The sequence below is a fragment of the Eutrigla gurnardus genome, assembly GCF_963514095.1.
Source record: "Eutrigla gurnardus genome assembly, chromosome: 18".
In the NCBI taxonomy this organism is placed as follows: Eukaryota; Metazoa; Chordata; class Actinopteri; order Perciformes; family Triglidae; genus Eutrigla; species Eutrigla gurnardus.
Window position 1 is genome coordinate 1,194,432 of NC_139929.1, and position 11,901 is coordinate 1,206,332.

Here is an 11,901-nt window from a genome sequence, read left to right on the forward strand (position 1 = left end):
GCCCCCCCCCCCCCCCCCCCCCATGCTCTGCCGCTCCCGTCGCCTAGCAACCGGATGCAGACAACAAGAAAGAGCTGGATCACGACTCATGACAAGTGAACCCAGAATGCACCACTGAACCCCTAACCCTCCACAAGGTTAAGGGGTTCAGTGAAGTGCGACGCAGACTTGAAGTGAGGAACCAGAGGTCCTTCACGGGTCTGAGAACGTGTCCCAGACCCGTAAAGGGACCCGTGAGACCGAGTCCACATAAAGGTGAATAAGAGGACCAGAGGACCTCCGGTAACCCCACAAACACACACACAGCTCTGTCTCCATGCTCCATTAGTAGCGGTGCGTCGATCCCACGTCACTCGTGTTAGCTCCTCCCACGGCAACCAGGCGGGAGCCATGGCAACCAGGCGGCGGCTACCATGGAGACGGAGTCCTGCGACCTCCGGACGCGCCTGTACTCGGGGGTGTCCAGCTCGGTGCAGCTGCGTCCCCTCACCTCCTGCAGCCCGCGCTGGTACCTCACCTGTTCACAAGCACACGTGATGTCACAGGTGAGAGTCAGCACCTGTGCATTCGCTCGTGCGTGTGTGTGTGTTTGTGTCTTGCCGAGCTGATGTTCTCCTGGTTCTGTTTGACTCTCTCCAGTTCCGGCGTCACTCCGACACTGGAGGCCTTCACGGCACTCTGCTTGTACTTAACCTGGTGGGACGACAGGAAACAGTATGATGACATCATGATGACATCACGTTTAGTCGCCGTGTCAAGATAAGGTGATCGTACATTCACACACAAACACACACAGACAATGCCATTCACTCATTAGAGATCCAAAGAGAAACAATCAGGAGGCAACCTGAAGGGCCTTAAAGCTGCATTCTCTCTGCTGGCCACCAGGGGGCGACTCCTCTCTGGTTGTATAGAAGTCTATGAGAAAATGGTCCTACTTCTCTCTGCTGGCCACCAGGGGGCGACTCCTCTCTGGTTGTATAGAAGTCTATGAGAAAATGGTCCTACTTCTCTCTGCTGGCCACCAGGGGGCGACTCCTCTCTGGTTGTATAGAAGTCTATGAGAAAATGGTCCTACTTCTCTCTGCTGGCCACCAGGGGGCGACTCCTCTGCTTGTATAGAAGTCTATGAGAGAATGGTCCTACTTCTCTCTGCTGGCCACCAGGGGGCGACTCCTCTCTGGTTGTATAGAAGTCTATGAGAAAATGGTCCTACTTCTCTCTGCTGGCCACCAGGGGGCGACTCCTCTCTGGTTGTATAGAAGTCTATGAGAAAATGGTCCTACTTCACACACACACACACACACACTCGATGCTCATTTATCTGTTCATTCACTGAGCTGCTTCTGGTCCACAGACGCGCCAACATCACGCCCTCATAACACCACCCACCATCTCACACAGATATAATGTGTGTGTGTGTGTGTGTGTGTGTGTGTGTGTGTGTGTGTCGTCACCGAGCTGATGTTCTCCTGGTTGCGTCGGACTCGCTCCATCTCCGGCGTGTCCGTGACGGCGGTGCCTCGACCCACTTCCTCTCTGTACTGGACCTGAGCGGAGCAGGGATCACCACACACACAGCGGGCTGTTAACCACTCTGTGATTGAAACCCCACTATTTGTTTGTGTTGCGTGAGCATCGATGTGGACGTACGTCACTGATCCTCTTGGCGTTCTCTCTGGCGAGGACGATCTCCGGCGTCTCTGTGGCCGAAGACGTCAGGCCTCTCATCAGCTTGGAGTCCCAGCAGTAACGCAGCTAGGGGGCGGCAGAGAGCCGCGTTAGAAACAGGAGAGGCCATTTAAAGCTGGGTGAGATGGATGAGACTCACAGAGCTGATGTTTCTCTGGTTGGCTCGGACTCGCTCCATCTCCGGGGTTTCTGACAGCAGACTGTAGCGTCCCTTCAGACGCTCCGCCTCGTCCTTGTACTTCTTCTACACGGACACACGGCACACTTTCACAACAACAAGGTCAACGACCTGCAGCGGTCCTCACCATGTAGCAGAGACAACAACACACACAGAGGGACACACACCTGGCTGTAGACGTCTTTGAGGTAGGAGGCGTGCAGCAGCTCAGGTGTGTCCGTCACCGTCCCGTAGGAGTTCTCTCTGAGCTGATCCGTCTGCTTGTAGGACCTCTGTGACACACACACACACACACACACACACACACACACACACACACACACACACACACATTATAAAAGCATCTAAACTTGAGCATTTGTATAATATAATTCTCCAGACACATTCATTCCTAATCGGTAAGTCTATGGAAGCTCAAAATGTGTGTATATATATATGACATGATATATACAGTATATAAGCGTTACCTGGCTCTGGATCTCCGAGGCTCTCTTGGCTCGTTGTATCTCCAGGACGTCGGCGCTCACCTCCATGCCTTTACCCACAATCTCCCGCTCTAGATCCCTGCGGTACTCCTTCTGCAGCCGAACACGCCACCAACAGGTCAGCGTCATCGCCTTCAGTGTGTGTGTGTGTGTGTGTGTTCCTGCGATGTGTTTTTACCTGGTTCAGGATCTGATTGGCTCTTTTAACCCTCAGCAGCTCGGGTGTTTCCTCCAGCCCGATGCCGGATAAGCCCCGCCCCTTTACTTCCTGCTCCAGGTCCTTCCTGTACGCCTTCTACACGCAGAGAGGAAGAATTGGTACTGGTCCCAACTGTGTGTGTGTGTGTGTGTGTGTGTGTGTGTGTGTGTGTGTGTGTGTGTGTGCTACCTCACTCAGCAGGCTGCTGGCGTGGCAGGCTGTCAGGTATCCAGGGGTCTGGTCTACGTCCACCAAGGCTCTCCCCTTCACCGTCTCCTCGTAGTCCCTCCGATACTCTCTCTGAGGAGACGTGATATTAGTATATCGGTAATAGTAGCATATGATATTAGTATATAATATCAGTGTATAGTATCAGTAATATCAGTATTTCACCTCGCTTTGCATCCTCTGAGCTTCTTTAGACACTTTGTACATCTGAGTGTCTCCAAACTCCATCTGAGAACGACCTCTACTCCTCTCATACTCCTCCCTGTACCTCACCTGTACACACACACACACACACACACACTGGTTCACCTGCTGACTGACAGGAAGAGGAAGAGGAAGAGGAAGAAGGGGATGGAAGGAAGAATCAGTCACCTGGCTGTGCAGCACGGCGTTCTCCTTGTGGTGGCGCTGTTCAGCCGTCTCCACAGCTGTGTGGTACTGAGCCTTGGTCTGCTCGTACTTCCTCTTATACTCCGCCTGAACACACACACACGGTTAGCTCCACCCCTGTGAGGACCGTGATGGCGTTGTGCAGCAGCGAGCGGTGGCCTACGTTGCTCTGCAGCTTGCTGGCGTGCAGCAGGTGCTCCAGCTGCAGGAGGTTGGGCAGGTCCGAGGACCCTTCTGGTCTCTGGTTCTGGTTGGTCTTGTACTTCACCTGGAGGACAGGAACCAGTTCAATCACACAGGAAGTCTGCGTCACTCAGTCTGGTGTTTAAAGGTTGCACATCCTTGTTAGTCACTCAAAGTGTTTCTGTAATCTAGTTAATGCACGACTGGAAACCACGACACCTCGGTCTGGTTGAACGCAGCACTCCTTCACATACAGGACCCTCCAAGTACAGACAAAGAGGTCTCTGAGGACAGGAAACACGATCACATGATGAGCCCTCCGTCCTGTACCACCTTTAAACTCCAGGGTTCAGTGTCAGGTTCAAGGCCAGTGGGAGACGGGGAGGGATCAAACCGACAGCAGCTCCCGAACTCAAAATAACACTTTCTGCCTGCAGAGCTTCACAACGTCACACACACTCACTGCCAAAACACACACCAGCCAAGTTCTCTCTCTAACAGACAAGCTGCTGATCATCAGGATGCTGAGAGTCTCTCTCTCTCTCTCTCTCTCTGAGTGAACGTGCAGCGTTCCTGAACACCGAGCAGCGTTCAACACAACAGGCTGTTACGCAACGTTGTTGAGTGGAACGCTCTTTTTTGAGGCTGTGTGGGCAACAAGAGGGGCTGTGTGTGTGTGTTGGTATAAATGTGTGTGTGTGTGTGTTGGTATAAATGTGTGTGTGTGTGTGTGTGTGTGTGTGTGAGTGTAACCTCTTCAACTTCTGCAGCTCTCATCCTACGATCCCTCTTCATTTGCCTTACAAAAAGGTTGCCATGGTTACGCCCACACGACAGTGAATTTTAGAGCGTGAGTCAAAGTGAATGAGACACACACACACACACACACACACACACACACACACACACACACACAGTTTGTTCCCCGTGTTTATCTCGATGGTTGAAAAAAAGAGGAAAAAAGGAAGTAAAACCATCTTCGGTTGAAACAAATCTAATAATTCTGAGTTCTGTTGAAGTGTGCACACACACACACACACACACACACACATATACATCCGGTCTAATTAAAACGGCTCTGTTCAGACGGCCAGACCTGGGTCCAGGTGGACTTGGACCCACCTGACTGGCCAGAGCGCCGGCAGCCTGGGTGTGTCTGAAGGAGACGCAGTCCAGTGGGTTGTAGCGAGGCCTCTGGCCCTTTAAGGTCCTGTCGAAGTTCTCCTTGTACTTCACCTGCAGAGGTCAACACACACACACACTGTAACTGTGCTGATGGTGCCCCCATGCATGCTGGGTAGACCGTGTGTGTGTGTGTGTGTGTTACCTGGCTGGCCAGTTTGGAGACCTCCTTGGCGTGCTGGATGTCGGTCCTGGCCAACAGAGAGACGTCGCTGTGAACCGGCTGCTTGGTGTTACTCTTATAGGCGACCTGTGGATGTCTCACACACGCACACACACACACACACACACACACACACACACACACACACACACACACACACACACACACACACACACACACACACAGTCAGCTGGTGGATGGGAGGGTTGTCATGGAGACGACTGTTGGACGGCGGCGTGTTCACACGGAGACTCACGTCGCTGGCCAGCCTGGCGGCGTTGGTGGCGTTGATGATGTCGGGTCTGTCTGCCACAGAGTTGTAGTGATGCAGCTCCTCCTTTCCTTTCCTGTAGCTGACCTGAGACCAGCAGAGAGGCGTGACCAAGGAGCCCGGACCACCGCTACTCACGCAAAGGGAGCGACCGCCGCGGTTTCTTACAACTTCTAGAGCGTGTAAACCTTTAAACATTAGCTTGGTTCTGCAGGATTTTCAGGAAAGTCTCTGAACATGAATGGGGAGAATGTGAACGGTGCGTATTTACGTCGCTCTGGTTCCTGGTGACCTCCATGGCGTGCTCCACCTCCGGCAGCGTCTTCATGTTGCTGTAGCTGGACTTCCCCTTCTCACGGTTGAACTTCTCCTTGTAGAACTTCTGCAGGCGGACGGAGAGGAGAGAACACAACAGTAGAGATGAACACACATCTGATGGGCTAAGAATAACAGCATCCAAGTGTGAAGACGAGGAGTTCACAGCATGACGCACACATGCATATCTGACAGAACAAACCTGTAGTTTATTTCATAGTTATTATTATTTTCTGAGGACGCAGTGGTTCGTGGACCTCCATCAGGCATCAGAGAGGATGTTTATCAGACACAATGTGGATAAAAACCACGTTCAGTCAAACAAGAAGGCTCTTATCAAACAACATGTGAAGTTCAAGGCTGACTCCAGATCAGCCAATAGCATGATTCACTTCATAGAAGTCACTATGTTTACTCATAATAACAACACCTTTTCCCAACACCACACTAAAATTCAAGTGTTTTCAAGGATTTCCAGCACCCGCACCAACCCTGGATGTGATGACAGATAGATTTGCAGCTGAAGGGGTTTGGGAGGTTGTTTTTCAAAATAAAAGCTTTGGTAACACAGACGTGATGGCTACAGTAGGTTCAGCCAGCGGGTCTGGGATCAGTTTCATTGAGGGTTTGGTCTGCTGGTCTACGTTTTACGCTCCAGTTAGCGTCACATTGCTCGGCCAGCAGCCTCTGCCCCAGTTTGTTGCCCCGACCTTTCGTTTCCTCACGCCACGCCTCCCCATTTTAATCAGAGCAGACGTTTATATTCATGTATTGAAGGGTGAATAAATAAATAAATAAATAAACTAAGCAGCTAAATCCAGCAGGTCAGAATATTTTTATTATTATAGTTTGTATATATGAATGTATGTAATTATTACCTATTATTATTATAGTTTGTATTCCAGTTGGTTCTTTTTCTTTGTGTACGTTGTTTAGTTGTATAGTAGCGTGTGTGTGTGTGTGTGTGTGTGTGTGTGTGTGTGTGTGTGTGTGTGTGTGTGTTGGGGGGACAGTAGGTCAGTGTCTGTGTCCTCCGGCGAAGGGGAACAACACAGCTGCTCTGTGTTCACGCCTCAGCAGATAAAATGACACTAACACACACTAACACACTCCTACACACTCCTGTCCTGAGTCCTGGGTCTGTCGGGTTAAAAGGAGTTAAAAACCTCCTGTTTTCAGCTCTAAGGATTATAATCCAACCTGTGACGTTTACAACAGAACACACTCACGTCACTATGAGTCTGGATCAGCTGTTTGGCGAAGGCCGTCTCGATGGTTTGGGGCATCTGGGCGTACAGGCTGCAGACGGCGTCCTTCTTACCCTCCTCCCGGTACGCTTTCTGCAACACAACACACAACTTCTTACAGCGCAAAATATCAAAAAATACACCAAGTGCTGCTGTGTAATTTCTGAAAAGTTTTTATTTTATGTTTTTGGATGTTTTTAAATCCGTTTTTCCGCCCTGAAAGGAAACACAGCATGTGAGGTGATGATGCGTTCGCTGACCGTGGGTGTGTGTGGTACCTCGCTGTGCAGCTGACTCTGCTCCCTGGCGTGTTGAGTGTCTTTGGTCTCGGGCAGCAGCGAGTACAGACAGTTGACCAGCTCCTTCTTCCCCGCCTCCTTGTATTTACTCTGAGAGCAGAAAACCACGACATCGGAAAAAATCACTTTCAAGTTGTTTTATTTACTTTAAGTTTCTAAAATAATAGTATAAATATGTTGTGTTCTTCACATTCCATTTCCCGAACATCTGTCTCCACTAATTAACATAATTTTGTGTTTGTTCCTGCTGTGGCCGTCCATGCGTGGCGATTTACGTAGAAACCTGAACGCCTCATAGGGAGGGAGAGTTGTGAGACGCAGACAGATGTTTTATGTTTCTGTGGTTTAACACAAGTTACGGAGGATAAATGATGCTCAGTGTTTTATGTTGCTGTGGTTTAACACAAGTTACGGAGGATAAATGATGCTCAGATGTTTTATGTTGCTGCGGTTTAACACAAGTTACGGAGGATAAATGATGCTCAGATGTTTTATGTTGCTGTGGTTTAACACAAGTTACGGAGGATAAATGATGCTCAGTGTCTGTTAAACATGATCTACAGATGTAAGACACTTTATGAGGTGAAAACATGAAGTGGCTAATAAAACAAAGGTTTGTGTTTGGATCCATGAATTAAGAATCTCTTAATCTGAAGGATTAATGTGGTGTTTCCCACCTCGCTGTGCGTCTCAGCCATCTCCTTCACAAACTGAGTCTCCAGAGTTTCAGGCAGCAGAGAGAACAAGGTGTTGGGCAGATCCTCTTTGTCCTTCTTGTACTTCGTCTAATGACACAAACAATATTTCTTATTTTTGGAAACATATTTCATTTAATGGCCGTGTATAAGGCCCATTGTGGGTAAAAGAAAAATATCAAATATATCCCATAAATGAACGACATTAATCTCCTAATTCCAGAGTTTTTTCTGTGATTATTATGAATTATTTTATTATTATTTAACCCATACGGCCGTACTATCATGTCCATTGTGAATGTGGAGGAATAATGCGACTCACCTGGCTCTGAAGTTCAGAGATCTGCTTCATGAACTCCGTCTCTTTGGTCTCTGACATCTGGTGGAAAACGCTGCTGCTGATCTCCAGTCTGCCTTTCTGCTTGTATTTATTCTGCAGCACAAGCCGACAACAAGCTGATTCTACTACTTTACTCAAGTCACAGTGAAAAAGGACAGGCTCTGACATCAAAGTAAAAGTATCACTATGAAGGATATTTCTACTGGCTGTTTCCTCACAAGACTAACTGAATCTCTTGTTGTATTAATAACAAAAATAATGATCATAATTCCCCTCAAATGCATTAAAACTAAACAACAAGTCTGTTGGGAAATGTGAGTAGAATGTATATTTGTTTTAAAACGTAGAGAGTAAAGTAAATGTAAATACTCAAGTAAAGTACAGATGCAAGATGTTTCCAACAATTAACAGAGGACAATGTGAAAGTGAAGCTCAAACGATGAGTGAAATAAGAGTGTTTTTTACAGTGTGGTATTAGTACTTGTACCACAGTAACAGATGAAACGATGAGTAAAATAAGAGTGTTTTTTACAGTGTGGTATTCGTACTTGTTCCACAGTAACAGCTGAAACAATGAGTGGAATAAGAGTGTTTTTTACAGTGTGGTATTAGTACTTGTACCACAGTAACAGCTGAAACGATGAGTAAAATAAGAGTGTTTTTTACAGTGTGGTATTCGTACTTGTTCCACAGTAACAGCTGAAACGATGAGTGGAATAAGAGTGTTTTTTACAGTGTGGTATTCGTACTTGTTCCACAGTAACAGCTGAAACGATGAGTAAAATAAGAGTGTTTTTTACAGTGGTAACCTCACCTCACTCTGCAGCTCCATGGCAGCTTTAGCGAGCTTCATCTCCTCCGTCTCGGGCAGAGCCGAGTACAGGTTGCTGCTCCGCTGCCTCCGCCCGTCCTCCTGGTACTTCACCTGGAGACCACAGAGACACCACAACCGTCTCTAAGGGTCCCGGAGGTCCACGTAGGGGAGCAGGACCCGGGCCAGACCACACAGGACTTTCACCCAGGAGACCGCCGTTTGTGTCGAGTCGAGTGCTTTAGTTTCATAGTCATTTTAATCCAGACCAGGATGTTTTTACTCAACTAACACATTTTAAAGATTAAAGTCATACGAGAAAAAAAGAACGTTGATAGTAACATCGCCAACAGATCACCGACTGTTTTATCAGATTAATCCTCAAGTGTTTCATAATCTCAGAGAATATTCCAGTTTTTTTCTCATAAATTTGTGATTTTTTTCTCAGAAATGTACCACTAATATATCAGGAAATATCGTAAATATACAACGTTTAATCTTGAAAATAAATTATTATTTTTCTTTACCTCCATCGGCCCTAACACGCCGCCGTATGAGAGAGACACTGAAACCACGATGACTCATGACAGAGTACCTGACTCTGCAGCTCCGTGGCCTCTTTAGCGTGCAGCGTCGCCATGGTTACAGCTAGCTGGTTGTACAGACAGCTGCTCGCCTCCTTCCTGCTCGCCTCCTTGTACCTGGCCTGCAGACACATCGCCGTTAGCCGCCGTTCCCACCACAATAAGACACGTTTGGTTGGTCGTCAGGTGACCAAAAAGAAACACATTCAGGGAACAAATCCAACGGGATCAAAGCATTATTTTTACGCTGAAAGGGGCGGGGCCCATTTTCACTGCTAGAATTACAAATGTCTGTGTGTGCTCTGCTTTAACATTATGATTGATCTCTTCAGCGTCTCACCTCGCTCTGCAGCTCAGAGAGACTCTTAGCGAGCTGAGTTTCAGACGTTTCCGGCAGCTGGGAGTAGAAACTCTGAGAGAGACTCCTGATCCCGTCCTCCTTGTATTTACTCTGAGAGGAGACACACAACGTCACCACAAGGGAAGGATCTTCATGCGGAGCTCGTGTTTAATGTCGGGGTGTTGTCTTTCCAACCTCGCTCTGCAAGTCGGACAGCTTGGCGGCGAGCTGCGTCTCGGCCGTCTGAGGCAGCTGAGCGTAGAGACTGGACGCCATGGACTTCCTCCCGCTCTGCTTGTACTTGTTCTGAAGGATGGAATAATGAAATATAATAGATATCTTTATGTCTTATATTCTGTTGTTTGTCTGCTGAACATTTCAGTCACATGATCACTTGTGTGTCCATGTGAATAATATATATATATCTATAATATAGAATGATGGATACCTCGCTCTGCAGCTCGGTCACCTCTTTAACGCGCCGCGTCTCCAGAGTTTCAGGCAGGCGGTGGAACAGAGAGCTGCTGGCCTCCTGCTTCCCTGCTTCCTTGTACCTGACCTGCAGAGAACCAGGTGAGAACCAGGTGAGAACCAGGTGAGAACCAGGTGAGAACAACCCGAGGGACTGGAATCCTTTAATCGTAAAACCTTCATTTGCATTGAAAAGACTAAACATTTGGACTGTTTTTGATTCACAGAAACAGAGCTGAGGATAAACACAGGGTTCCTCCACCTTTACCAAAGTCAAATTCAAGCACTTTCCAAGCATTTCCAGGTGCATTTCCATGCTTTTCCAGCACCTTCCAGCTGTGGTAAACTCCATATTTGTATCAATCCAATGGTCAGTATTCAGTCTACTTATGATGTCACTTGTTCATCACATTAAATGAGATGTTATTGTCCTCTAAACAACCAACATGATGTTTGGAGACAGCTTTTTACAGAAGGACCACAAATGAAAGGAAAACTAATTCCACTAACAGATCCACAGAAATATAATCACCAACTATTTTCATCATCTGTTCATCATCAAAAGTCATTTTTCATAAAGAAATGTCAGGAAATGCTGTTTTCAGTCCCTCAGATATGGAGATCTTCTTTTCTCTGTTCTATCATAGATGTCATCACATACAACACACATTTCAAGACCTTTATTCTACATCCAAGCACAAACCTTGAAAACACCACATTAAACTAAGTGTTTTCCAGCACCCGTACCAGCCCTGCTAAAGCCCTGTTGAGGCAGCACAAGAGGAGGAGGAGGAGGAGAAGGAGTTTCTGATAACAGGACCAGAATAGACAGCGTGGTCTGTTTATCTGCAGTGTGTTAACGTGTCTGAGAGTCTGACCGAGTCTCTCTGACGTCTCTGTTCCCCAACATTCCAGGTGTGATCCCACATTTACTTCATGCAGACAGATAACAGTTCCCCACCTCGCTGTGCGTCTCAGCCATCTCCTTCACAAACTGAGTCTCCAGAGTTTCAGGCAGCAGAGAGAACAAGGTGTTGGGCAGATCCTCTTTGTCCTTCTTGTACTTCACCTGGAAACAAAGAAGACAAAAGAAACGTTGATTAACAGTTTAATCTGTTTCTGTTCGAGTTACAATAAATACAAGCTGACTCAGGTTTGTGTTGAGATGATGATCACATTTTTTTGTATAGAAATGTACACAAACATTAAATTAGTACAAATAAATGAATTAATAAAACAGATTAGATATAATTATTTAATTATTTCTATCTTTGGGATCAAAATACTTGAATACAACTTTGACTTAACCAGGTAGAAATATTCCAAATATAAATTATTATCAGTAATTGTACAACTTGAATGCTGCAAACTGTATATTCTATTTCAGTAGTGCATTCTCTTGACTTTAATGTTTTTATTGTGTTGACTAGCAGACATATTTTCTCCAAAATAAGTTCCCGTGGTGGAGACAGGAAGGGGCGGGATTTAGCCTTTATTATGATGCAGGTGGTGATGGGCGTGTCCACCTGTGGAGCTTCTGTATGAGGCGTTCAGGGTCCTCACCTGACTCTGGATCTCTGACATGTGCTTGGCGAACCGGGTGTCTGCCGTCTCAGGGAGGAGCGAGTACAAGCTCTTGGCCGTCTCCTTCTTCCCCTCCTCTTTGTACCGGACCTGAGGACCAGAACACGGATCTTAGAGACCAGCACGGATCTTAGAGACCAGCACACGGATCTTAGAGACCAGAACACGGATCTTAGAGACCAGCACGGATCTTAGAGACCAGAACACGGATCTTAGAGACCAGAACACGGATCTTAGAGACCAG

At 47.2% G+C, this 11,901-nt stretch overlaps 1 protein-coding gene across 8 annotated transcripts in view; it reads right to left on the reverse strand.

Moving 5' to 3' along the window:
- Window positions 1–11,901, reverse strand: part of LOC311029037 (uncharacterized protein) — a 40,254-nt gene that overhangs the window by 4,673 nt on the left and 23,680 nt on the right. For 4 of the 8 annotated variants that reach the window (XM_084033896.1, XM_084033897.1, XM_084033895.1 and 1 more), the window contains 27 exons: window positions 11,637–11,747; window positions 11,035–11,142; window positions 10,051–10,161; window positions 9,798–9,908; window positions 9,603–9,713; window positions 9,274–9,384; window positions 8,682–8,792; window positions 7,850–7,960; window positions 7,510–7,617; window positions 6,812–6,922; window positions 6,516–6,626; window positions 5,243–5,353; window positions 4,957–5,058; window positions 4,683–4,787; window positions 4,478–4,591; window positions 3,336–3,440; window positions 3,155–3,259; window positions 2,948–3,055; window positions 2,744–2,854; window positions 2,534–2,650; window positions 2,338–2,448; window positions 2,038–2,142; window positions 1,832–1,936; window positions 1,654–1,758; window positions 1,458–1,550; window positions 601–693; window positions 413–517 (listed from right to left, as the gene is read on the reverse strand). In XM_084033896.1, coding sequence (XP_083890022.1) covers window positions 413–517; window positions 601–693; window positions 1,458–1,550; window positions 1,654–1,758; window positions 1,832–1,936; window positions 2,038–2,142; window positions 2,338–2,448; window positions 2,534–2,650; window positions 2,744–2,854; window positions 2,948–3,055; window positions 3,155–3,259; window positions 3,336–3,440; window positions 4,478–4,591; window positions 4,683–4,787; window positions 4,957–5,058; window positions 5,243–5,353; window positions 6,516–6,626; window positions 6,812–6,922; window positions 7,510–7,617; window positions 7,850–7,960; window positions 8,682–8,792; window positions 9,274–9,384; window positions 9,603–9,713; window positions 9,798–9,908; window positions 10,051–10,161; window positions 11,035–11,142; window positions 11,637–11,747 — 2,910 coding nt within the window. Of the gene's footprint in view, window positions 1–304; window positions 518–600; window positions 694–1,457; window positions 1,551–1,653; window positions 1,759–1,831; window positions 1,957–2,037; window positions 2,143–2,337; window positions 2,449–2,533; window positions 2,651–2,743; window positions 2,855–2,947; window positions 3,056–3,154; window positions 3,260–3,335; window positions 3,441–4,477; window positions 4,592–4,682; window positions 4,788–4,956; window positions 5,059–5,242; window positions 5,354–6,515; window positions 6,627–6,811; window positions 6,923–7,509; window positions 7,618–7,849; window positions 7,961–8,681; window positions 8,793–9,273; window positions 9,385–9,602; window positions 9,714–9,797; window positions 9,909–10,050; window positions 10,162–11,034; window positions 11,143–11,636; window positions 11,748–11,901 lie in introns of those variants that run through there. The other 4 variants (XR_014598839.1, XR_014598840.1, XM_084033899.1 and 1 more) reach the window with 4 other exon arrangements.